At 39.1% G+C, this 27,073-nt stretch overlaps 1 protein-coding gene across 4 annotated transcripts in view; it reads left to right on the top strand.

Annotated features, from left to right (window-relative positions):
• The window catches only part of PTPRO (protein tyrosine phosphatase receptor type O), a 247,364-nt gene that overhangs the window by 192,108 nt on the left and 28,183 nt on the right, over positions 1 to 27,073 (top strand). For 2 of the 4 annotated variants that reach the window (XM_082742368.1, XM_082742370.1), the window contains 6 exons: positions 6,109 to 6,248; positions 8,916 to 9,048; positions 10,976 to 11,096; positions 15,509 to 15,577; positions 17,952 to 18,035; positions 24,147 to 24,182. In XM_082742368.1, the coding sequence (XP_082598494.1) occupies positions 6,109 to 6,248; positions 8,916 to 9,048; positions 10,976 to 11,096; positions 15,509 to 15,577; positions 17,952 to 18,035; positions 24,147 to 24,182 (583 nt within the window). Of the gene's footprint in view, positions 1 to 5,796; positions 6,249 to 8,915; positions 9,049 to 10,975; positions 11,097 to 15,508; positions 15,578 to 17,951; positions 18,036 to 24,146; positions 24,183 to 27,073 lie in introns of those variants that run through there. The other 2 variants (XM_082742369.1, XM_082742371.1) reach the window with 2 other exon arrangements.

Raw genomic sequence — 27,073 nt, forward strand, 5'->3', positions numbered from 1 at the left:
TTTTCTCATTACTTATTAAGAGAATCTCCCTGAATTGAAAGGAGAATAGGCTTAGTAAACTTTAAATTTAACCCAGGTTTCTGTTATTTAATATAAATTTTCATTTTCTTAATTTCACTGCCTACCAATCTCATCTCACCATGAATGATTTCTCTAACACTTCCCCCCCCACCCCCCCGCTTCAAATTGTGCTTTCTTTTGCTGATGTTGTTTTTGAACAAGCTGGACATAATTTATGTGGCTTGCACTGTGTAAGTCACAAATATTTTCTTTGACCAAGTTGAATATGTTGGGCTTACACTCCTTAAGGTAGAACTTGCTTGCCTTGAGGAAAATAAAAAATAGATTTATTTAAAAGATGGACAATAATATAAATGTTAAAGGCCATCCTTTGTGTATGAAGAGTACACTAGCCTATTCCTGTCAGTGATGCTGAGAATTGAAAATGGATTTTATCGTATCGATCATTTTTATAGTTTTTTTCTATTTAATCCCCCTTATCACCAATGTCACACATTTGTAAAAGGACTCACCAGGTTTAGAGGTAGAAACTACAAACAGAATGAAACTAGTGGGCCCTTGTGGATGTAATATTAGCCTCATTAACATCATTCCATTGGCAGCTAACCTAATGGACCCCATTAAAATAAGAAACAAGGTAATAATTATCAAAAAAAGATGGATTTGAAACAAGAAACACGTTCTCTTCTGTTTCAACGCAAAATATTACAACCTGACTCCCTTTGGGATTTCCTAGGAAAGGAAGGAATTTGCTGCCAGAGTAAAGAATAAGAGTCAGGTCCCAGATCGTCCTTTACCCAAGGTCACCTTCACTACCTCTCCTCCCCACAACTGAGATCCTAGGGAACAGCTTGAGCCTCTCATAATCCAATCTAAATTAAATGTAGAGATAGCCTTACAGCTTTCCTTTCTTCCCATGTTCTGTGCCTTGTACTTAATTTCTTTATAAAATTAAGTTGAATTCCCCACTCAAATAGAGGAATTGAAAAGGAAAGAAGAGGGCCGAACAGTTGAGTATGTTAGAAAGCTCTTGGAGAATATTTTAAAGCAACAACCCCATATCTGTACCTTGTTTTGGAAAGAGTCCATCTGTCTCCTTTTCCCATTTCCATGGGTTCTCGCATCGAATATTATGGACTCCAGCGTGATTTTAAACAAAAGGAAATTGGACATTATGAAGCCTGGGAATTTTGAAGAAGTTAATGTTATGATGTCATTTTGAGAAGTACAAAGTGCTATCCAGGGGATGTTCTATAAGTCAAATTTTCCTGGCTCTCTATGTTCTCAAAAGTAAGAGTCCAAAAGTGACTTTGGATGTGTTATCTGAAAGCTCATTTACTTTTCATAACATCATTGAGGCCTTCCTCTCCCTCCCTTTTATGAGCTGGGCTGGGTTTGATATTTTGAAGAGTAAGAGAACTTTGTTCGTTTGCTAGAGCTGCCCTGACTAAATGTTGCAAGTTGGGCAGCTCGATCAACAGGAACTTATTTTCTTACAGTTCCGGAGGCAAAAATTTCAAGATGCAGGTATCAGCAGATTTGGCTTCTCAGGCCTTTCTGCTGGGTTTGCAGGTGAACTCACCTTCCAGCTGTGTCCTCACATGGTTTTTCTCTGTTCCCATTTGTCTTTGGTTTCTCCTTGTCTATCCAAATTCCCTGTTCTTATAGCACGATGGTCAGATTGGATTGAGGTCCACCTAACGGTCTCATTTTAACTTACCTCCTGAAAGGCCCTATCTCCAACCACATTCACATTCTTGAGGTACTGGGGCTTAGGACTTCTACCTAGAAATTTGGGTGAACACAATTCATCCCTTAACAGAGACACAGACCAACAAAAAGGCTTTTGCAATATTTAGACATTTTTACAATATTTAGACACTGCTGGGGTGCCTGGGAGGTTCAGTCAGTTAAGTGTCTGTCATGTCAGATCATGATCAGGGTCCTGGGACCGAGCCCTGCCATCAAGCTCCCTGCTCAGCAGAGAGTCTGCTTCTCCCTCTCCCTCTGCTGCTTCCCCTCTTTCTGTGCCTGTTCTCTCCCGCTCTCTCGCTCTCTGTCAAATAAATAAGCAACATCTTTTAAAAAATGATATTTAGCCACTACTCCCTTCTGGTCTTGTGTGCGAGGATGGGAAAGAGGAATCATCTAAGTCATGTTTGGCTACAGAGTTTAGCTGAGTTTGCCTTCTTAGGAGAGGAGCTAGAAAACAGAAGGGAGGAACCTCCAACCAGCTTCTGCCAAGAATTTCCACACTTCTGCTCTACCAAGCAGGAAGGAATGCTCTAACCCTGTACTGTATAATTGAAATACAATGAGAGCCGAAGATATAATTTTTAAATTTTCTAGTAGCCACATTAAAAAATACTAAGAAGAGATGGGTGTCATTGAGTTTAATATATCTTATTTAACCAAATACATCAACACAGTATCATCCTAACATGGAATTGATATAAAGAATTATATGTGAGGGGTGCCTGGGTGGCTCAGCGGGTTAAAGCCTCTGCCTTCGGCTCGGGTCATGATCTTAGGATCATGGGTCCTGGGATCGAGCCCCGCGTCGGGCTCTCTGCTCAGCAGGGAGCCTGCTTCCCTTCCTCTCTCTCTGCCTGCTTGTGATCTCTTTCTGTCAAATAAGTAAATAAAAATCTTTAAAAAAAAGAATTATATGTGAAATATCTTTACTCTTATTTTATACTAAATCTCCAATATTCAATCTGTATTTCCCTCTTGCAACCCCTGTCAGTGTAGACTAGCCACATTTCAAGTACTCCATAGATACATGTGGTAATAGCTACTGTGTTGTACAGTATACTACTAAGATTTTAATACATTTCCTGGGGCAGATGTTATCTTGAGTAGTGAAACTTAATTAATCCAGTTACACCTCCACTTATGAAATATTGCAAAGACTTTCTTTGTTTCCTTTGGAATAGTTGGTGCAATTTCTCCCCAGTACATGTAAGGAAATATACCTGTCACCGAGATCCTAAACAGCCCTTAAGCAGGCCATTTGTGCATGTTACTCAATCTGAGGAGCTAAAACGCATATGTCTATCAGAAAAGGATGCAGTGATAATGGGTATAGTGACCTTGGAATAATCCAGTGCCACTATATACCACTTGAAAAGAAAACTTTGTTACGTGGCTGGTCAAAGGTCCCAGACCCTTTGGAGATGTTCCCGAGGATCCTACTTATCACCTAGATCCATATTCTTTTGGCCAGACCCAGAGAAACTGCTACTCAAGTATCCGAGTCATATTCTTTGGACCACTGGGACCTCTTGTAATTCACAACACTGACAGCTGATAATTTTACCAATATGATCACTGTAAAAAGACAGAGAACATCAAACTATAGCCCTAGTGTGACTGGTCTTGCCTGATGCTTAAGTCCTAATAACTCTGATTAATGAATCTTGACTTATGGTTTAAATAAGCCAATAGAGAAGATTTATTGAACAATTGCAGGTGACTAGTTCAAGGTGAAAACAAAATAACTTATAACACATGGCCCCTGTTCTTAAAGCATCTAGCAGGACCTAGGAGATTTAGGACTTTCCTCACATAGATCAAATAGGGTAATAGAAGGTCAGAGAAGGGATAGATCATTAAGAGGCAGAATCAACAGATAAGACTTCAGGCAGAAGGCTTTTTCCTGATTTTAGGATGATCCAAGCAGAAGAAAAGATATACTGAGTTGAGAAAGAGTACTGCTTGTATGATAGTCAGCGAGAAAACTGGCTGTACCAGGGGTCAGGGGACAGGTGAAGCTGAATGAGTAACATGTGGCCTGTTGCCAATGTAAGTAGGATCTTTAAAACTTGGCGCATTTGGGTTTGATGCAATAGACATCGATCACAATAGATGATTACCCGGATAGGACTTAACATGAGCAAAGTGATATTTCAAGTTGATTTAAGCTCTCGTTGAGAAATGAAGAAAAAACTGATTAAAAGCAGGAAAAAAGAATGAAGAGGCTGTTGTAATGATTGATCAAGTGTGGTCAAAAGCCTGAACATGCAATACAATAAAAAGAATAGACACAAGGAAGAGAAGACAAGAATTTGACAGTATGTTCTCTGAACTTGAGAAGTCAGAGGAGAGCCTCAAGATTGTTGGCCCCAACAAGGGAATGAATGGGTTTGCTCATGGAGGAAACACGGATGGTAGGTGATTGGAAGTACATGGGTAAAAGGTGGGAGCTAGAGATCAGGACTTGAGAATTGTTCACAATGGATAGCTAACCTGAGTTTATCTACCCATCAGGAAAAAAAAAAAAAAAATACGTAGACGTCCTAGGGAATCTAATCACTTCAGGATACTCACTGTGAGGGTGTGTTTTAGAAAGAGAAACAACCAAGGTTCAGCCTAAAAATCATCCATCTCTGCCCCAGACAACCTCACACTTGCTTCCAAAGATTCAAGTTCTGCATGAGTCAGAATCACTGGAGAAACTACCCTCTGACTCATCCCTTTTCACAGTGACAGTTATAAAGGATGTGGGCAGTGGAAGCTGACCCCACGTTTCATCAACAGTTTTCATCAGAGGGGAAGTGAAACAATACACAGTACAACCTTTGGGGGAGTGGACGACTCATTGCAAACAAGGGGTCCTGACATCTGCTGTGAATTACACCTGCACAAGACACCCCCGCACCCTTTCCTCCTTCAACTCTTCAGCCAAACCTCATTGAGTTGTCTCTGGAAAGAAAATTGCTTCTTTTTAGTAGGACACAAATTTAAGTTGCCTGCGATAAATCACAGGAAGGATGGTTTGACATACTACGTGCTTCTGAATAGGGCCACGATGATGATATTCTAGAAAGAAGGTCCAGACCTTCCCACGCAGAGATCACGGACATGTCAAAGGAGTGGAGTGGCCTCCAAGGGCTTCTTCAAGCACTGCTGATATCCAGGAGCTAAGGAACTGACTTGGAAGCATGGGACAAATAATTAAAAGGAAACCAAGTAACAGACACACAGCGTGCATAGTTGCCTGACAGGGCACGCACATGGGCAGCGTATGATGTTCTGTGAACCCAACAGCTAGCCATAGTATGTCCAAACAAGAACATACTGACAGAGGGTAGCAAGGACTCTGGCTGAAGCATCTGGTGAAGTTCAGGCATAACGCTTTGAGCACTAGAGGAATTCAAGAGAAAGACAACACCCAAATGACAGGGCACAGAGAGGAGAGTAGGAGAGATTCAGGTATGGGGGAACAAGACACAAGACCACTTCCTAAAACTGGAGAACCGGCAGGGGTTTGGTCTCGAGCCAACAAATCCCGTGACTCACTTACTGGAAATGAGTACGAAGGGGCACAGTTTGCTTGACTAATGGATTAATTTATAGATCAAGATTAAATGTCTAAAAGAAGAAGATAAAGAAATCAGTCCTCTAACATTTTATTAACCATCCAGTCCCCTTCCATTAATCCTCTTCTTAAAAAAAAAAAAAAGTCCTATCTACTTCGCTTTACCCCCCTCTTAATTTCGACTACATTTTCAAGAAGCCATTCCTTGGATTGAATTATTCCAAATAGTCTCCAGAAAAGGAAGACAGGCTTTTGGCTAAGTACCAGACTGAATGTCTCCGTTAGATGGGAGCAAACCACTTTCATTCATTTTTTTCAGCCATTCAAGTATAGATTTTTGTTTCTCCTGCAGAAAGTTCTTTATTACCAAGGCAGTGCTTACCTCCAGTGCAGATGACACCAAAACTATTAATAGATTATGGATATAATAAAGCTGAAGTAGAAAACAGAAGTGTTCTAAAAAGGGAAGTATAAAATGGAAGGGGGAGAAAAAGGCAAATTATTCTGCCTTCCAAGTTAGATGATGACTGTGTTGGGACATATTTCAAAAACAATAATGTAACATTTCGATGTTACAATAACTCGAAATAACATTTCAATATTATAATAAATCATGTTATTGTTACAATAACAATAACATAACATTTCTTAACTACCTGTATTTGGGACTTTTTTTTTTTTTGCCTGTTTTATCCTGCCAATTGGTGAAAGAAGGAAGAATGTATTAAATTAAATGAAATTTTTTTTAAAACTCTGCCTTTGCTCAGAACCAGCTCCTCCGAAATCACTGTTTGCCGTGAATAAAACCCAGACTTCAGTGACTTTGCTGTGGGTGGAAGAGGGAGTAGCTGATTTCTTTGAAGTCTTCTGTCAACAAGTTGGCTCAAGTCAAGAAACAAAACTCCAGGTACTGTGCTTTTTGATTGTCCTTGTCTGAGTTCATTTTGATTAAGGCTAATTATCTGAGTAAATTAAAGTCTTATATTTGTTGAAACTATAGAAAATGAAAACAAAATTTCATCTGTTTTTTTGTGTTTCAGTGATAGAAATTAACAGTCAGCTTAGGGCAAGCCTTAAAAATTAGAACCAATTTGCCAAATTGCAATATTGATTTTCATCTCTGCATGTATCTTTTGTCCCTCATCCTTAGTTGCCCTGGGTCATACTGAAAACTGAAAGGGGTTTATTTTTCCTATTGCCAATAAATTGATCAAAGGGATAGACACTGCCGTATAAAATATAATTTAACAAATATGAACTCATTGCCAGTTATGTGAAAGGCACTATGTGCAATACAAATGGTAGAGTCAATACTTTAAAATTGTTTTCATGTAGTTATGGATATTACATCAGTCTAGAAATAATTAAGTTAAAATGCAGGTGCCAAAGAGAGGTCCATTCTAGTAAGAGAATTTAAAGAAGGGACTGCTTCTAGTTAGTAAGGAGGACAATTTTGCTTGAGAAAATGAAGGCTGAGAGAGGTGATTGTTAAAGAGTTAGAATCGCAAATAGATAGAATGACTGCTGAGTTATTCACCAGGTCAAACCGAAGGGAAGGAGAGAGAAGAACCAGTAGCTCCAAGGGTAACAAAACCACAGGAAAAAAAAAAAAAAGTATTTTATAGCCAGACATGGAAGGGAAAGGTCAAGTTTAGTGAGGGATATCACAAAACGCAGTGTACAGACTAATTCTGTGAACATGAATAATTGATGCTTTTTAAATAATGCAGTTCATGAGATTGAAAAGAAGAAAGGATTTCTGGGAGTAGAAATCTTTTCATATGAGCGTTAAGATAATTTGCTTTGATTTCTTTCCTCTTTTGATATTCTCTTGTACAAACATCTCTTTTTTGATCTGTACTGAAGAGCTCTTTTTTTTTTTTTTTTTCTATTCTAAGAACCCTTTTTTGCAAATAACTGCTTTGCCAGTAGCGGATTTTCTTCTCTGCAGCTACAGTAATGCCTCCCTTTAAGAAAATAATGATTATGCAGCTACTTACTATAACAGAGTCTTGCTAGCAAAAGTCTTTCCTTAGAATCGTTCTTTTATAGATGAGTAAAAGAGGTGGAATTGGAAATAAGTTCTGATGGCTCTCATCTCTTTAGGCAGGAGTGTTTCAGATCTCTGTTTGGGAAAAGAATGTTATGCTGGCTCATATTTTTATATTGTACTGTGGTAGTTGTCACTGGTCTAACAATTGGCCCATCAAATTAACAATTTGTTCTACTCAAGAATATGTTAATATTAAATGTTTTTGAGAACACAAAGTTGCCGTGACTTTGGCGGATGCTGTTTAAAAGCTGGGAATGCAGACACAGGGGATAGTGTCCTTAATATACAAAGAGCAACTAAAAATAGAAAAAAATACAGACAAATAACCCAAAACAAATATTTCATAGGAAATAAACACTAAAGACACTTAAACATATGGAAAGATGATCAAGTTCACTCACAATAAAAGAAATGCAAAATGAATCTACAATGAGGTAGAATTTCCTCTAATTGGATTGGAAAAACTCAGAGTTTACAGATATATTAGATTGGAAGGAGTGTAGGAGAAGAGATGTTGTCACACAGCATCACACGCAGCAGGATAACTTGGAAAATGCCTATAGAAGAGAATTTGTTGGGACACCTGGGTGGCTTAGTCAGATAAGTGTCTGCCTTGGGCTCAGGTCATACCCCAGGGTCCTGGGATCGAGTCCTGCATCAGGCTCTCTGCTCAGCAGTGAGTCTGCTTCTCCCTCTTCCTCTGCCTCTCCCCATACCCATCATGCTCTCTCTCTTTCCCTCTCTCAAATAAATAAATAAAATCTTCAAAAATGAAAAATTTAAAAGAAGACAATCTATCAGTAGATTTCAAAATTTTGAAAAATATTCAACTTTTGGGCCCATCATTTGGCTGGGGGCAAAATGAATACCCACATCTGTATGTACATCCATGCATATGCATACACACACACACACACACACACACAGGTTTGTGTATGAATCTGTATGTGTGCACATGCATACACACATATGTGTATTAAGCATGTGTGTGTGCATATATGTTTGTTCTCATAATTTAAAATTTGTCTGCTGTAGCATGGTTTGTAATAGCAAAAAATCAGAGACAACTGAGACATTCTTCAGGAGGGCACCGGTTAAATAAAGTAGGTCTTTTCAGTGAATTTCTGAACACCCCTTGAGAAGAATAAATCAGCTTTATCTGTGTTGATGTGGGAAGAGCACCAAAATATACCAATAACCAAGGTAAAACATGCAAACCATGTTATCACTTAGGTTTTGCTTAGATCTATCTTGTGTTTTCACATCCATAAAATATAGATGGAAAGGAAAAAAAAAAAAAAAAAAAAAAAAAAACCTGACAACAACGGCACCTTCCGTGGAGGAGAACTGGGTAGATAGAAAGTAGGGAAAGAAGGAAACTTACTTTTCACTGCTGTCCTTTTGCATCTTTTAAACGCTTTACTCTGTTATGTATTACCCATTCAACTCTGAAGAACAGACTAAAAAAACACAAAACAGATGACGATAATATGACACTCATCTTATGTTCTGCATCTCCAGGAACCAATTGCTGTTTCCTCCCACGTTGTGACCATCTCCAGCCTCCTTCCCGCCACTGCCTATAACTGTAGTGTCACCAGCTTCAGTCACAACAGCCCCAGTGTCCCCACATTCATAGCCGTCTCAACAATGGGTAATTACTTGTGTTCGTGGAATTTGGTGTCTTTGGAAGTTCTATCTTTCTAGATTTTCCTTCCATTGTCTTTTCAAATATAGATAGTCTATCCTTTTATTAGAACCATGTTCTGTTGAAACATTCAGGCTCTGGGGACAGGGAGCCCATCACTGCACTCGCTCCCTGTGTGACTGAGGGAAAGATATTGACCATTTAGGAACCTCTGCTTTCCCGTCTGCAAAACTGCAATCAAAATATATATCCCTTGTTGAGCTGTATTGACACACAGAAATGAAGCGCTGAAAGCCCTAATATCCACCGTGTGGCTGAGAGCTGCTCCCGTCCACTCCACAGGCCTCATCATCCTCCCCAGCGGTGGCCACAGTATCCTGATCCATTCGGGCTCTCCTGTGGTCTCCTGGGCCCTCGGTCATTCCTGGTCCAGTGATGACATTGCTAAATTCTTGGGAAAAAACGGGCAAGTTCCCAATCAAGCCAAATATCGGGGGGGGGCGGGGGAGGGATGTTGGTATTGTGGAATTAGAAATAATGAAAACTCTAGAAAAATGGTGCTTCCTTTTTTTTTTTTTTCCTTCTGAGTTATATGTGTCACTGCCTTGTTGTTGGAGGCTGACTCAGCAGTCCGAGATCTCCCTCGAAGACACCTGTGTCATAGTACCACTCTCAGTGTCACGTGATCCCTTCACTGGCTGCATTTCCATTTCTGTCGCATTCATCGTGTGTGTTTCTACTCAGTGATGATGAGAGTCACCTTCTGTTTGTCTTCTGTTTTAAATTTTTATTTTTCCGGAAAAGGGAACCAAAAATGGACTCACAAAGGATATTAATAGTCTCTCACTTCTGTGTGCTTGGACACCATTCCAAGTAGCCTTTCCTGTTCACTATTCCTTGTCATGGCTACAGCAACCCGGTGAAATAGGTGTATTATTCAACTTATTTACGAGTGAGGAAAATGAAGCCCGGGGAGACAGATAAAATAGCTTCTCCGAATGTCAGCTAGTAGTCAAATGAACTTGAAAAAGGTCTCCTGACCATGAGTCTAATGTTCCTTCTGTTCAGTTACTCTGCCCAGGAGTGGGAGTCATGCTGGCCCAAATGGGAAGTGGCAAACCCACAGAGACGTAGGAACTGAATGCGCTCCCAGTTCTGTGATTTTATGGTCAGTGCAAAGGATGGTGTCATTCTCCCCTGTTCTGGTCCTTCTCCAGTTAAGAGTTTTATGAAAACATTTGAAATATATTCCCACTTCGGATGTGCATGTGCCATAACAGCCTCCATGTAAGTAGAGGGAAAGGACATAGCCCTGTTCTTAAGGACCCTATGCCTTATTAATAGGCTTAATCTCTTGAGTTGTGCAGATGGAAAACCTCTCAACATATGGTTACAGATCATCAGAATGCCTGCTTCTAGCGATGTGTTAAGTGCTGTGGCAGATGGTAGCTTGCTAATGCCTTTTTCATATACATTATTCGTTGTAAGCGTAATATACAGTTGTGCTTTCTGACTTTAAAGTCATAGGCATAAAATGAAAACCTGCCACTCTCTAAACTTCTGAAAACCCTAAACAGTCATAGTACATGGTAATGACCTCTAGATTTTTTTTTTTTTTTTTTGAGTTTCAAAGGAATTTAAACTATGGTCCAAGCACTATTCACATTGCACAGTTCTCCGGGATAAGAACATTCGGGATGTAATGCTTTGGGATAAACACAATCCTGCCAGGCGTCTGAACACCATTTGTCAACCTACTTGACGAGGTTGTATTTGACCGCGAGGAGGTCATTGTCGGCGTGGGAAACTATCACCGTCACTGTTGTCATCATTCTATGTTCAGTGGTGTTAAAAATCAATGGAAAATGATGAGTGGTTGGGTTAGTTTTGTGTAATGGAAGTTATAATGAAAATGCATGGCTTTTCTCTTCAGTTACAGAGATGAACCCTAATGTGGTAGTCATCTCAGTGTTGGCCATCCTCAGCACTCTGTTAATTGGACTGCTGCTCGTGACCCTTATCATTCTGAGGAAAAAGCATCTCCAGATGGCCAGGTAAGGTCAGTTTGGTTGATTGTTTTACACAAGGGCTTTAAAATATTTTAATTTATCTTACAGATCTGCTTTTGCAGACCAAAATTGTACAGCAGGGCTTTCAGGTATTTTAGCTCATAATTTAATTTATAAATGTCATTTAAAATTATTTTAATAATATTAAAATATTTTAATGTGTAATTTAAAATACTTTAATATTTAGTTGTATAGCGGTAAGTTTGATTTTGGTTTTCAGTGTCTGTTTTGTGTTTTCAAAGTAGACTTTTAAAAGTTATTTTAGAAAACATAATCATGGAAATGACAAAGCAAAGGATTGTTTACACCAATCCAGACCTCTCACTCTCAGTCTTGTGATTTTAAGAGACCCATGCAAAGAGATCCACTAATGACATTTGGATACTTTCAAACATACTTTGAAAAAAAAAAAAAAAAGATCTCTGGCTACTCAGATTCATAAGAAGAGTGAATATATGAAGAAACCACAAGAAAGGAAAAAAAGCCCCTCTCTTCATCAGTTCTGCCAAAGCGGTTTTATCAGAAAACATTTGTAGACTTTATGATTAGGTCCATTGGAGTTCCCCTATTAGTTTTGTTCCTACTACTCAGAGTTCAAACAGTTTTCATTTTTCTTGCAGCTAGAAAAGACTTTTGATTTATGATTTTAGAGATTCCCTATTCCTTTGGCCACCGGTACATTTCTTATCAAAGCACATTCTCAAGTATTTTCAGTGGTCCCCTATATTATCAGAAAAATCCATCAATTCTCTTAAAAATTGTTGCCTCAAATACTGTTGGGTTTGGGAAATTTGGTTCAAATTTATATTTACCCAGTGTTAGCCTGCTGAATTGTCTATCAACTTCCTTTTTCTTTCTCAGAGTTCTATAAGTTTATTTATTGATAAATAAACTTATCAATCCAGTAATGATCTAATCAGTGTCTTATGTGGCATAACTAAATAAAAATCAGACATCCAAGCTGTCTACTAGGAAATTGAGAACATGGCTGGAGATATGTACATAAAGAAATATATTTAAAGGTATAAACTGACCTACCCCAAAAAGGAGATAAAAATGGGATTCCCTGGGGCATCAGGGTGGCTTTGTCAGTTAAGCGTCTGCCTTCGGCTCAAGGTCATGATCCCAGGGTCCCGGAATAGAGTCCTACATTGGGCTCCCTGCTCAGTAGGAAACCTGCTTCTCCCTCTGCTGCTTCCTCCGCTTGTGTTCCCTCTCTTGCTGTGTCTCTCTCTGTCAAATAAGTAAATAAAATCTTTTTTTAAAAATGGAATTCTCTGAACATAGAGAAAAGAGATTGGTTCTGAATATAAAAATCAAGCTTATGACTGTTGGCATTTAAACTAATCTTAGAAGGATAGGCAGGAAGGTGGTACCACACTGGGGCTCATATAGAGAGCTCTGAAATTACACTCCTTGGGATCAGATCCTAATTTACGATCTATGTGACCTTGTGCAGGTCACTGAAACTTCGTCCATTAATCTGAACAAATATTAATGGCTATTTTGATACATATTAAAGGACACCTGCTATGTGTTAGCCTCTTCCAGATGCTTGCGATGTGAGAGTATATAAAATGGACAAGAATTTCTGCCTTCATGGAGCTCCTATTCTAACAGAGGAGGTAGACAATAAATTACACTGATAATACGTAAAAAGGTTATGTGGTTTGTGAGCCAACAGGAAGAGAAAAGCAATAGAACAGATAAGGGAAATTAGAAGTACAGATGTCTGGAGTATACAGACAGGAGCTCAGGGAGCTGGATAGGTCTCACTGAAAAGATGGTACTTACTTGAGGAAACTTGTGAAGGACATAAGGGAGGTAGCCATGTGTTTTCTGGCAGAACAGTATGCCCAATAGAGGGAAGAGCCGGTGGAAACGCCCTGAGGCGGGAACATGTTCACAAAGTAGTGGGAAGGTTAGTGCAGCTAAGGTAGAGGAAATGAAGGGGGGAGCAGCAGGAGACAACGCCAAATTACACAGAGCCTTGTGAGCCTACAACTCTCGCTGTTAGTCTGAGTCAAGCCACTGCAGGACTTGGGGCAGAAGAGCCAGCTTCCATGAGAAAACAGTCTGTATTGAGGCGAAGCAGGCGTATTAATGGGGGCAGCCATTATAGTAACCCAGACGAGAGATGGTAATGCTTAAGTCCAGGATCACAGCCGTGAATGTGGAGAGAAATGATCAGATACTGGGTATAGTTTGAAAATAGAGGCATTTGGTAAGGGGATTTGCTCACAGATCGCACATGAAATGGAAATTAATAAGGGTCACAGAAGACCGAAAGGATAGAGTTGCCATCATCAGAAATAGGATTCCAGATGAGGATTCCAGAGTTGTGGTGTTAGGGCAAGTTCCTCTGGGAGGGGCAGGCCCTTACAGTGGGAGCGACAAGACTTCCGTCTGGGAAATGTTAAGTTTGAGACGCCTGCAAGTGCAGGTGTGGGGTCGGCATCTGAACATAAAAGTCTGCTGTTCAGGAGCGAAGACTGCCCTGAAGACACAAGCTTGGGAGTTGTTAGCGTGTAAGTGGTATTAAAGCGATAGACCAGATGAAATTCTCCTTGACCGAGGGCAAGTGCAGAGATGAAAGAAGAAGGCCTTGCAGTAAGCACCAGAACAATGTAATACTAAGATTTCGGGGAGGAAAAAAAAAAAAAAAAAAGATAAGAGCAAAGGAGACTGACTGGCCAGAGTCATCTAGTGGATTTCAAGGAAAACAAACGAAGTGTATAAAGTAACAAAGTGTATAGCAAAGATCCTGGGAACAGGGGGAAGAATGTTTATGGAGAGGAGATGGGAATAGCCCCTACATTGGTGGTGGTGAGGAGCAAGGACGCCGTAACTGGAAAGCACGCAGCAAATGTGAGCTCATAATAGAAATAGTGGCAGGGCTGGTAATAAGTGTGGTGACGGGTACCATTCCAGGAGCCCTCTTGGTGCATGCAGCAAGATGATTAGAAGGGGTTCTACTTCGGCCAGCCGGCCACTAGAGCAGAGATTCCTCACATTTTTTGTGTCATGATCCTTTCCAGCAATCTGATTAAGCCTGTAGCGCTCTTCCAAGAATAATGTTTTCTTTTTAAGTGCAAAAAATAAAATACATAGAATTAAAAAGAAATTAATTCTATGAAAATGCATGTAATGCATTTAAAAAACAAATGCATTACATTTATTAATATATTAGATAATATGTAGTAGGGTGTCTAATACCTCTCATAATTTCATCAGAGTGATGATTATGAACAATACTGCAACATCTGCAGCAGGTTCATTATAGAAAAACATCTGTAGTTTCTGTGGTTAGCAATTTCACCGGTACTGACGGTATTATTGTGGCCTGTTGCCTATTTTAGTAATTAAAAGAATTGCTAAATATCAGTTAGAGGTTGTGAAAACAAAAGTACTTTTCCCCTGCTATGTTCATGGAGCTCTAAATTCCATCCTTGAACCCCAGATAAGAACCTTTGAATTACAGGGTAAAATAATTCTTATATATGAGAAATTGACAAAGGAAAATGAATTGATGTGTAATTTTTAACACAGCATGATATAACAACATCATTTTTCAAAGAAGAAAATGGTTCTCAGAACATGGTAATAAGAACAGGGAGATCGTTAAAGTGATTAGCAGATGTGTCAATAATGTCAAAATCTCTGCTTCAATTCTGAGTAAATCCATCAATTTCATCTAGGGGGGGAAATGAGATGCAGGAGTGCTGGTGAGCTGTGTTGTTTATCCCTGACATTAGCCAAAGGTGAAAAGGCATGAGAATATGTATAACTTTGCCTTCCACTTCTGGAAAAAAAACAAACTTTAACAATATTTTCTACTGACAGATTAATAAGCAACCTTTTGGATAAGAGGCTCTGCATGAGCCACTCTGATTCAGTATGTCTCACTCTTTCTACCCTCACCTCAAGTGATTAATCTCATGGGCATCCTGACATGAGGGGAACATTTTGGAGGGAAAAAAAAAATCCAATTTGATCCACCACCATTTTAAAGAAGAAATCAAAATGCTTTAATATCAACCCCACAAAGAATATGTGCTAAAAACAGAAAACCCACAGGCTAGGAGGCTTTGTGGAAAATATTATACCCCAAATAGTTCAAAGATTTATGTTAGGATCACGAGTGCCCTTTGGAAAGGATTGTAAACCAAATCCTCTTGGCTTCAAATAATGTGATTAGGGCATGTGCAACCTTATGAAAAACTTTTTTATCTTTCTATTTTACATTGCATGCAAAAGAGGAACACATGGAATTTATATCAGTTTATATTTTTTAATTTAATGCTGTGATGATAAGCCAGTAGAGACTTTCTTTTATGTCAAGGTAAAAGAGTGCTCTGTCAAGCAGTAACCTTGATGTTGTGGTTCCTTTTGAACAGGGAATGCGGAGCAGGAACCTTTGTCAATTTTGCATCTTTGGAGAGGGATGGAAAGCTTCCATACAATTGGTGAGCATCACTTTGGAACAAGCCTCTAGATAGCTTATCTATGCTGTGTGTGTGCTCCAGACTTTATTTTACTCTTTTGGAGGGTTACATGGTTTTGTCTGATTGTGCTTTCACAACTTTGGAGAGAGTGGACCTTCCAAGGTTAGATTTTCATCACTGAATATATTAGTTTGTGTAGGTTTACTATGTTATGAGGTAGAGAAAATGTCTAAGTCTGCTGGGTATTCACTATATTAAACAAAGGACTAACACAGGCATGGATATAGCCCCAAACCTTGCCGAAGAAGGGCTTCAATACAGGAGTCACACTGAAGGAGTAAGTGGTGAGAAAGGCACAGAACAGACCCCAGCGAGGCAGCAGGAGACAGGGAAGCATCTCTATTTCCAACTGACATTTCAGTGCCTGAGAATATTAGCCCCCACTTCTGTTCAGAATCGAGGAGACATATTCAGTCCAGGGCTCTCGACTCTTAGACTTACAGGTAAATGAAGAGCAAAGGCAGTAAAGTCCCATGGGGAAACCTGGCCTTATTTTATTTTTTTCCTCATGCTTGAGTGTTAAGGACCTACAAGGAGGAGGTATCTGGAGAATTTAGAAAGCATTATTAGGAGACTAAATTGCTTGATATTATACCTTAACACTGATATGTGAGAATTAACAATCCTATCCGCTGTGCACTGCCAATGGGTACCCAACAAAACTGTTAATGAAGTCACCATTTAATATAAAGCCAGCACTGCTTACATGATCAGGTTGGTTTCTTTTGCAAGCCACCATGCAAAGCACATTAATTTAAATGGATACATTTCATGTTAATCCTTGGTAAATGGTCTTTTTTTTTTATTCTTGTTTTCCTAATCTTCCAAAATGGTGATCTTCAAGAAATAGATAGGTGAGACTAGAAACTTTACAGATCCATGAAAAAGGGAGGGCTTTAACTGGAATATAACTTCTGCTTCCCTGAATGAATATCTAGCAGTGGAAAGTCTACTTGAAATAGGATTCTTTTTAATAAGACAATATGTTGCACTATTTTTAAATTTTAGCCTGAATGGAATTTTGCTATTTAACTACAACTAATCCAACTGTGAAGAAGGAAAACTCATAACCCCACAATGGTGAAAAGTTAGTAAACAGTTCTTTCTAGGTTTCTTCAAATATATTAATAGTCTTGCCAAGATTAAGAAACTTAATTCACTGATCCTTGTCCGGCTTGCCCTTTAAAAAGGCCCAGTCACAAAGCAGGGAAGAACAGCACATCTAGAAATTGACCCAATCATACCTGGGACTCAGGGCAGCTGTCTGTGTATTGACTAACTGCACACTCGGTCCCAATGGATAGAATATGGGACACCAGTTATGGGAGAGCTAAGGCAAAAGAGAATTCACTTCAGGACCTTTCTAGAAAATCTACAAAACTCTCCCCCTGCTCTTGGCAAAGACAGTTTTGCCAGCACCAGCCTGTTCTGACTGACAGAATAGATTTCTCAGTGGAAACTTGTAGTGACTAAAGTGACAAAGTGACAGCATTTCTCCTCCTACTTCCCAGTGTAGCTATAGACTCAGACATAGGCTATTTTAAAATCGACATTAATGAATGCTCTATTTTGCACATGGTTTAAATACCTGAAATTTCATTCACACCCCACTTTTTAGACCAGTAGACTGAATTAGAAACAAAGTATGACGAAATACTCTTGCTCTCACTCAGCTCAATATTAGTCATATTACGGACCAGGCAGGTTCATGAGCTACTTGTCTTGAATCAATGATACCTGAGCATCCTCCCATAGCTCTGTTTTAAGGGTTATTTTTCAGCGATGATGAATTGACTTAAACTAAAAGTAATATAGAAAGTCACACCTGAGAGTGCAGCTTTATAAGAATGCGCCCCAGAAGCTTGAGGTCTTTCCCAGAATCAGCAAAGGTGGAAATTGACCTTTGGTAGATTTTTCCTCACACAAGCCGCTGTTAGTGATCAAATGATGCTATAATGGTTCCTTAAAATAGGTTCAAGCATGGTAGAGATAATAATATCCAAGAATAAGACTGGAGATAATTAATGAGGCATTTAAGAGCCTCATTAAACTGAATGTAAAATGTAATCACTTAATAGCAGACTAATCGACACAAAATAAGTTGAAAGGAATATATCTGATTACCGTATGGATGTGTGTGAATAAAACTGGTGTTGGCAATATGAGAGCACGTAAACCCTCACGTTTCGGATGGAATAATATTTGATTGTAATTAAGATGCTTGTCATTTTAATTGATCCCGGTAGGTGATTTACTGATATCTGTTCACAGTTTATGTTACTAACTCTTGCCACTTTTTCATCTTTACATCTGTTATATCTATTAATGCTCACAGGCGTAGGAGTATATTTGCTTTCTTAACCCTGCTACCCTCATGTCTTTGGACTGATTATCTTTTGGCATTTTATATTAATCCTTGGTAAGTGATTTTTTTTTTTTTACTGTTTACGTAACACAAAGTCTATAAAGTTAGCTCTCCAGAAGTAAAAGCGAAAGGAAAAATTCTCTTTAATTATGTGATGTGTTTGGGCTGCATCTAAAATTATTAATCATGTGTTGAAATGGATTAAAAGAGTTTCTGGTACCAACATGCTAACTAACTATAATGTTTTTCCAATTAAAATTTTCTCCTTGGGATGTTCTTGGCAAGCTTTTCTTCCATTTATTACAAGTCATTTGTTTCTTCATTCGGTCAATGCATTGGCTTCTCATCTTTGTAAATGATGCTTTCCATTTTCCTTACCATCTCCATCCGTTAGAGAGCCTCGTATTTCCAAAACGGAAGAAATGCATTTAGGTAGAGAAGTGCAGAATACTGTTTGTTTGCGGTGTAAGTGTTTTCATAGTAATGCTAACTCAATGAATATTGAGCAACTGAGTGCAAAGCTTCATTATTTAAGTATCTTATTTAATTGTCCCCACAACTCTGCACAGCCCCATCCTAGACACATTGAAATAGAGGCTTAAGGAGATTATCTTAACATCATACCACTATATAGAGAATCTAGGTTCCAATCCCCAGAGTCTGCAAAATTTATTCTTTTCTCCATAAAAAGCAGCTTCTTTAAATTCTCCTTTTCTTAACTTTTAAATCATTTTAGTAATCAAATCTCAAATAGTATCCTTTTCAGTTTGCATAAAATCTAATAACAATAATTTGGAAATCTGGGACTAACATATCTAGAAGGACTGTTTCCTTTACTGAGCCACACAGGAGAAAAGGTAGTAGTTTCCTGACCAAAAACAAAAATCATTGTCCTGAAGTATCCAAGGTGTTTAGGTACTAAATTATGTACAGACAGATCCAGATATATGGGCAAGTCCAGAAGGACTTAGGAAAAAAGCAATAAAAATAGCTCATGAGGGGCTCCTGGGTGGCTCAGTGAGTTAAAGCCTCTGCCTTTGGCTCAGGTTATGATCTCGGGTTCCGGGATGGAGTCCCACATCGGGCTCTCTGCTCAGCAGGTAGTCTGCTTCCTCCTCTTCCTCTCTGCCTGCCTCTCTGTCTACTTGTGATCTCTGTCTGTCAAATAAATAAAATCTTTAAAAAAAAAATAGCTCATGAACTGGAAAAATGGCGCCTGAGTGGGGAGAGCAGGGGGAGAGTGAAAGATGAAAAGCAATCTACAGAGTTATTTATTCCAAAAGGCAGTTGATCAAATGTTCCTCAGCTCCTCCAAGGACAGAATAAACACAGCCAGCAAGGTTAGGATTTCAAGTTGCAATGGAAGAAATACCAAAAAGGACTTCCTCACAAAAGAGATTAATACCAGCAGGGGGGGGGGGCTTGTTTTGTTTTAAAAAAAAAATTTTTTTTTTTTTTTTTTGGAGAACAGAGGAAAGTGTTGAAACATGGTAGACACTGATGTGCTAAGTAATGGAATCAGAAGAATGTCCTAGATAATGAGGACTCATTCGCTGTTACTCCAAGTTGGTTTTAATAACAGTTTTGAGTATACGGTTTTACAATAGCCAACACGGTATTTTAAGTATTTGATATCAGATAGTATTCAGGTACGAGTAGTGCCAAAATTCCATTCTGACCTTCAAAATATGCATCACTTTTCACTCAACACCTATTAATCATTCTCAAGTATTCTACCTATCATCAGAATACTTGTACCCAATACCCTTAAAGTACCCTCCATGATAACGGTTCAAACACAAGCAAGAAAGATGCATATGCTCTTGTATTAATTTTTCTGCTTAATTCTCTGACTTTCCCACAGTATAGTTTCTACCCTTATATCAGGCCTGTGCTTTTTTTGCATGTCTTTCTTAATAGGTCCCCCTGATGCACACATCTTCAAATTCCAACAACCCCTTCACAGTCTATTTATAGTACTGATCAACTGGCATGAGAGCCAACTTAGCGGGGGGGAGCCCTTCAGTAGTTGTGTTTGTTTGGTTTTTGCTTAGAGTCTTTTTGTTTGTTTATTTGTTTGTTTGTTTAAAAAAAAAAACCCTTCAGTCATTTTTAGAAGAATGGTCTTGAGACTGTAAATGGTTATCTCCAGGTGAGAAGAGAAGGCAAAACATGGAGCCCCAGGCTTTCTGTCACTTTCAGTAAGGCAGACACATAGAAACCAATGAGAATACACTAAACATCAACTCTGTTTTCAGCCCAAGGCTTGTGCTAGGTCAGATATAACAAAAGGAAAATACACGATCCTTGTTTTTTTTTTTTCAGGTACAGCTAGCTTAGCACTCCCAAAGCTACCCGAGGTCCCTACTGTTGGCGACTTTTCTCTTCTTCTAGTAACACGTGGATGTTTCCCCCTGCTTTCATTTCCTAGATAGTCATTTTTAAACCTCCTCCAGATGCGTCTACTTCATATTTCACCTCGTCTGTTAACAACCACTCAAAACAGAGCCACCCACCCACCTCCTTCCTCACACACACCCTGATTTCTTCTCTAAACTGCCGACTTTGTGGGAATAGATGTTCCCGTTAATTTTTTTAAATCCTCCTGATGAGTGGTCCGTGTGGATATCAGGAGACGCTTTCTCTCTCATCGTGTTGCTCGAATCTTCTCCCAGGGTAATAGCAAAACCGGAACCGGTCACCAGTGCCCGAGGTGGCTTAGTCTTAAGATGGTGTTCTGCCAGGATTTCTGGCTACCCTCATCTCAGCTTGGGTTTCCTGATCAGAGAAAACCATTTCTTTCGGACCAGCTCTATCTGGATTCATTGTTACTACTTTTTTTATTAACGCCATAGTCACCTCCTGCTCTGCTGAAGTATCCATCTGCCTGCTCGAAACCTGCCACAGTTGTCATTTTAACCATGAAGCAACATTTAGTTTAAACTGCTCAGCTTCCTTGTGGTTATTGCATATTTTATTCAGAGAATGATATAACTCTAAACGCCTTTTTAAGAGTTGGGGATGATATCCAGTTAGCTCATGAAAAAGTAAGTAGCACTTGAGAAGTTGGGGACAATTAGAGTATTGTGGGTTGTTTCAGGGTGGTTTTGTTGGTTTGTTTTTAGTCATTGTAAATCCCAGGCTTCTTCCATTGCCTCTTTTCATATTTCCCTTCGCAATGAATTCCTGTCTGTCCGGCTTTCCAAGATCTCATAACCATGAAGGACGTACGCATCTTAACTTCTTGCAGTCATTAAGATTTTGAACCTTCCCTAACTGATAAAACTAAAAGAGAAAATTAACAGATGTGCATGACTGTGTATGCCTATTTGCTATTTGTCTATGTGTGTTATCAATGACTCAAAAAATCTTTTGCAATGACAAGATGACACCCTAAACATCACCTCAAATGTTCACGATAACAGGCACACACACTAGCTCTTTCCATAAAGTCCTGATGTCCAAATGGCTGGCAAAAACTTTATTTACATGTTTAAAAGTGAATCGTCCCCTAATTTAAGTCTTAGAATTAGCACAACAATTGAAAAGGTAGGAGAATTCCATCTGCATGGTTGTGGAGTTTCATAATTCAGTCCTGTCCTTGTCCCACAGCCTAAGGCTATGAGAATTTGGAATCTTTGGGAATTCTGCAAAATCTAAGCAGAACATAAAGGTTGTACACAAATCATGAAGACATACACTTAAACATACACTTTTGGCATTAAGTTATTGAAAACATGTGGTAGAATTTTACGTTCTATGTAAAATTCAATCAATGAATGAGTTTGAAAGAAAAAAAAGTGACCGTCTTCCAGGAATCAGGTTTCTACACAGCTGTTGAATAGTAGCAGCTTAATATTTCAGCACTGAATTTATTCAGTGTCACTCTCCCACATACATTTGTTTCTTCCCAGTTTCCCTTTAAGTCTGTTTAGATAGGAAAAGTTGGTTTGGGATTTGTTTTTTCCTTTCCCACTCTCAATCACCAAACATCTTGGAAGCCTCCTGACTTCACCAAACCGTTAGTTATCTCAGCAAACATTCCTCTGTCATAAAGCAATAAAGTCTTTAGCTCCCATGATACAAAGTGAACGTGGGATTCCTAAAGTTAACCACATTGCCCTCACAAGAGCTGAGTAGAAATTATTCAAAAGCTGTTCATTTAGGTTCCCAAATGCCTAGATGATACAACTCTGTCCAACATCACAGTGGTGTTTTGCGGGCATGAGGGAGAGCCAAAATAAAAAATGGAATGTCTGTTCCCTCTACATCCCAAACATGAAAGACAGAAGATGAGGGAGAACAAATAGCTATGGAATGGATTGTTGTCACTCAGAAGTAGGAAGAAATAAAAACGGCCTGCAACCAGGAAATGAGAACCAGAAACACCACTTGTCTAAATGGGTATTTCCCCTAAATTCCCTGCCCTTTGTATCTTCCTATCCATCCACCAGTTCCACTTCCCGAGTCTAGTATCAAACTCCTCATTGAATCATTAAGTAAAATTGTGGGGGCAACACAGCAAAGGTATTTTGTTTCAACCCAATTCATGAAACACTTATTGAGCACCACAGTGTGTCCTATTACCTGTGCTCAGCTCTTGTAGGGGGGGCAGGGGTAGGGGGAAGGACTGTGTAGCAAGGAGCACAGAAGCAACTGACAGACCCTGGGAGAGACAGTCGGTGAACAACACGCTACAAGGGCACAGAGGAAGCAGTGTTCCCTTGTGCTACAGACTTTCTAGAAATGAAGGTACTTGGATATTCACAATTCTAATTTTTATTTTTTTAAAGATTTTGTTTATTTATTTAGAGAGAATGAGCATGAGCAGGGGGGAGGGGGAGATGGAGAGAGAGATTCTCAAGCAGACTAAGCTGAGCAGGGAGCCCAACTCGGGGCTTAATCTTGCAAGTCTGAGATCATGACCTGAGCTGAAATCAAGAGTCAGGTTCCTTAACCAACTGAGCCACCTAACCACCCCCAGAATTTTTAATATAATAAATATTCTGGCACATGAGAGTCTTCAGATCACACTGGTTATTTACTACAGATGGCTTATTTTCTGCAAGTTTGAGTGCTTCTATCAATACTTAAAGACCTTGGGAAACTATTTGTAAAAACTGTTACTCATAATCATATCAATATTTGTCATTTATATAAAACAATAAAAATACAGTAATGGAGTGTTTTAGCAGAGACCATATTTGCATTCATTAACTTAGGTCAGTTATCTCTTATTGGTTGAAAACGGTTACCCTAACTACCCCCAATAATGTAATTAACCGAAGCATGCATTAACATTGCAGTCACATTGTAAGCTCATGTTTGAACTTACAGAATAACAATGAATTAAGAAGTAGTAAGTAATAGGTACAATTCTTCAGATAGCTTAAAAAAATAGCTCAAAGTTGAGTAAGAACAATGCCATAATAGAATTCTATGATACTTGCCAGGGTGCCTGGGTGGAGCTGTCAGTCAAGCATCCAACTCTGGGTTTCCACTCAGGTCATGATCTCAGGGTCATGAAATCGAGCTTCGCATCAGGCTCTGTGCTCAACACAGAATCTGCTTGAGATTTTATCTGCCTCTCCCTCTGCCCCTCCTGCTTGTGCACACATATACTCTCTCTCAAATAAATAAATAAATCTTAAAAATTTTAAAAAAAAAAAAGATACATGCCAACATGGAGAGCACAAAGTCACATTCCCAGGAAGATACTGAAAAGGTTCTTTGAGTCTTTGACAACAAACATGTCCACCTTCCCAGACATGTAGGTCTCCCTTTTATTCCCCAATTCTTTCCTTCTCACTTATAGATCTTAGAGTTTTCAGGCAACATATATTTCTGTTTATTTATAAAATACTTCAGCCACTTAACCCCTAGTAGCAAGAGATTTTATTTCTAGAATTTAGTATTGGCAAACCCAAAATCTAAAGTACAAGTACGTTCCTGTAATCTAATAGACTGTTTAAGAAGTGAATCTAAAATTATTATCATTATCTTCTCATTTAAGGAAAAGTAATTAAACAAACAGGAGGTATGTTTAATAAAAATCAAATAAAATTGAGGTGTCTGATGTACTTATTTAAAGCTCTTGAAGTTTCATCATTATGTCAATCAATTCTTTTGCCCAAATAAAGCTTTTTTTTTTTTTTTAATTCTCAGGAGTAAAAATGGTTTAAAGAAGAGGAAACTGACTAAGTAAGTTGGTTTTTTATTATTGAGATATAACTGACCTAGAACAGTGTGTAAGTTTCAGGTGTGCCATGTGTTGATTTAATACACTGATATAAGGCAGTATGAGTCCCACTGTAGCATTCAGCCAACACCTCCATCCTGTCACATAATTACTGTTTCTTTTTGTGGTAAAAACGTTCAAGATTAGTCTTAGAAACTTTGAAGTATATAATATGGCAAGTTTTTCTTACTATTTCTTTTAAAAAAAACATTTTTAAAAGTTCTTCCCAGTGATCTTCACTTCGCAAATCAAAATGATTGCTTGTCTTCCAATAGGAGGGATGCTTAAGAAAGAGGCAAATGTAGGGGCCCCAGGCTGGCTCAGTGGGAGAAGCCTGCAACTCTTGATCTCAGGGTCATGAGTTCAAGCCCCACATTGTGTATAGAGATTACTTAAAGAAAGAAAACATTAAAAAGAAGCAAGTGTATATTTCAACAGCTAAACCATTATGTGTGGGGGTGTTTACATGTATAGGTGGCAGAGGCCACTAAGAAAGTGTATCACAGAAAACAAGTCAGGAATAAGGAAAATTGTCATCATATGAAAACTGAGAAAGAATGCACTATTGGGAATTATAAAAGTCTTGTTGGAGGAGGTCTGCTATTCTAAATCGAGAAAACCTCTAATAGCTCGCTAAATCAAAGTTGTACAAAAATCTTTGCCATTTTATACTTGAAATGCTGTGCTTAGTGTGGGGAAAGGCTTTTACTCTATTTGATATTATAATCAGTACTTTGAGAAATGCTGTCTCAGGAAGTCTTTGTAATAAATAGAAAAGAATAATTATTGTAGCTAGCCTTGGTTTCACTTATCTACTGAACTGCTAAGTCATAAGAATTAAGATTCTGGAGCAAAAAATTACCCATCAGTTGATTTCAAAGGTCTAATTAGATTGTCACCTCCAGGCCATTAGTTAAAACTCTGCAAATAAAGAGTGGAACATTTCCATACCTAGAGTTTATCCTTGATATTTACCTAGGATAAAATATTGATGAATTAATAGGAGGCAATTAGGGATTCCAGTCAAATCTGTGGTATTCATGGCAAAAATTAACAAGGCAGGAAACAACAAATGTCAGCAAGTATGTGGAGAAAGGGAAACTCTCTTGTACTGTTGGTGGGACGGTAAGCTGATACAGCCACTTTTGAAAACAGTATGGAGTTTCCTCAAAAAGTTAAAAATAGGGGCGCCTGGGTGGCTCAGTGGGTTAAAGCCTCTGCCTTCGGCTCAGGTCATGATCCCAGGGTCCTGGGATCGAGCCCCGCATCAGGCTCTCTGAGCCTGCTTCCTCCTCTCTCTCTGCCTGCCTCTCTGCCTACTTGTGATCTCTGTGTCTCAAATAAATAAATAAAATCTTTAACAAAAAAAAAAAAAAAGTTAAAAATAGAGCTACCCTATGACCCAGCAAATGCATTAGGGGGTATTTACCCCAAAGATACAGATGTAGTGAAAATATAACATGCACCCCAATGTTCATAGCAGCAATGTCCACAATAGGCAAACTGTAGAAGGAGCCAAGATGACCTTCAACACATGAATGAATAAAGAAGATGTGATCCATATATACATTAGAATATTTCTCAGATGTCAGAAAGGATGAATAGTCACCATTGGCATCAACATGACTGGAACTGGAGGGGATTGTGCTGAGTGAAATAAGTCAAGCAGAGAAAGACAATTACCATATGGTTTCACTCATATGTGGAACATAAGGACTATCATGGAGGACATTCAGGGAACGAAGGGAAAACTGAAGTGGAGGGAATCAGAGGGGGAGAAGAGACTATGGACTCTGGAAAACAATCTGAGGATTTCAGAGGGGAGGAGGTGAAGGGATAGATAGGGTAGCTGGGTGACAGGTATTAAGGAGGGCATGTGTTATAACCAACACCAACATTATATGTAAATAATGAATCCCTCGAACACCTGCATCAAAAACCAATGATGTACCATATGGTGACTAACTAAACATTAAAAAAAGGTTTTTTAAATTAAAAAAAATCTGTGGCAGGGGTGCCTGGGTGTCTCAGTGGGTTAAGCCTCTGCCTTTGGCTCAGGTCAAGATCTCAGGGTCCTGGGATCGAGCCCCGCATCAGGCTCTCTGCTCACTGAGAAGCCTGCTTCCTCCACTCTCTCTGTCTGCCCCTCTGCCTACTTGTTATCCCTCTCTCTCTGTCAAATTAAAAAAAGAAAAATCTGTGCCATTCACACTAGTGGAGTACATTAAAAAACAAAGTTGATGCAAAATATTTCTATTTAGCCTTGAGTGATATACAGATTTTTTTCAGGTACAGATAACAGAATAATTTTTTCCTAAACCCATTTCAAATCAGTGTGTGTTCCATTGGCATATATCAACTTATGTAGGAGAGACAACATCAACCAAAATAGAAGAGAGCTAGTGTCACCTGAAAAGAATGATTTGACAGGAACAGAAAGACTTTGTTGTCCAAAATTTTTGGTTGGGTTGTTAAGTGAAGTGGAGAGGCATGTTAGAAGACAGGGTCTCTGGACCAAAATGGGAGCCACTGTCAGTCTTGCTCCTCCCAAGACCTGGCAGGGAGGAGGAGAAGCAAGACATGGACAAAAGTCTGGGTAAAGTACAGTTGTGGTTGACCCTGCCCACAAGCCACATCACGTCACATCACGTCATGTCAAATCAGCTTCCTCCTTCCTTTTTCTCATTTTCTTTCTGGTCCTCCCTCCTTCTCCAAAGGCCTGCTCTAAAAACCTGTCTAAAAGAGGGGAGCCGCCGGGCACCTGGGTGGCTCAGTGGGTTAAGCATCTGCCTTCGGTTCAGGTCATGGTCTCTGGGTGTTGGGATCAAGCCCCGGCATCAGGCTCTCTGCTCAG

The sequence above is a fragment of the Mustela nivalis genome (genome assembly GCF_964662115.1).
Source record: "Mustela nivalis genome assembly, chromosome: 7".
NCBI classification, from domain to species: Eukaryota; Metazoa; Chordata; class Mammalia; order Carnivora; family Mustelidae; genus Mustela; species Mustela nivalis.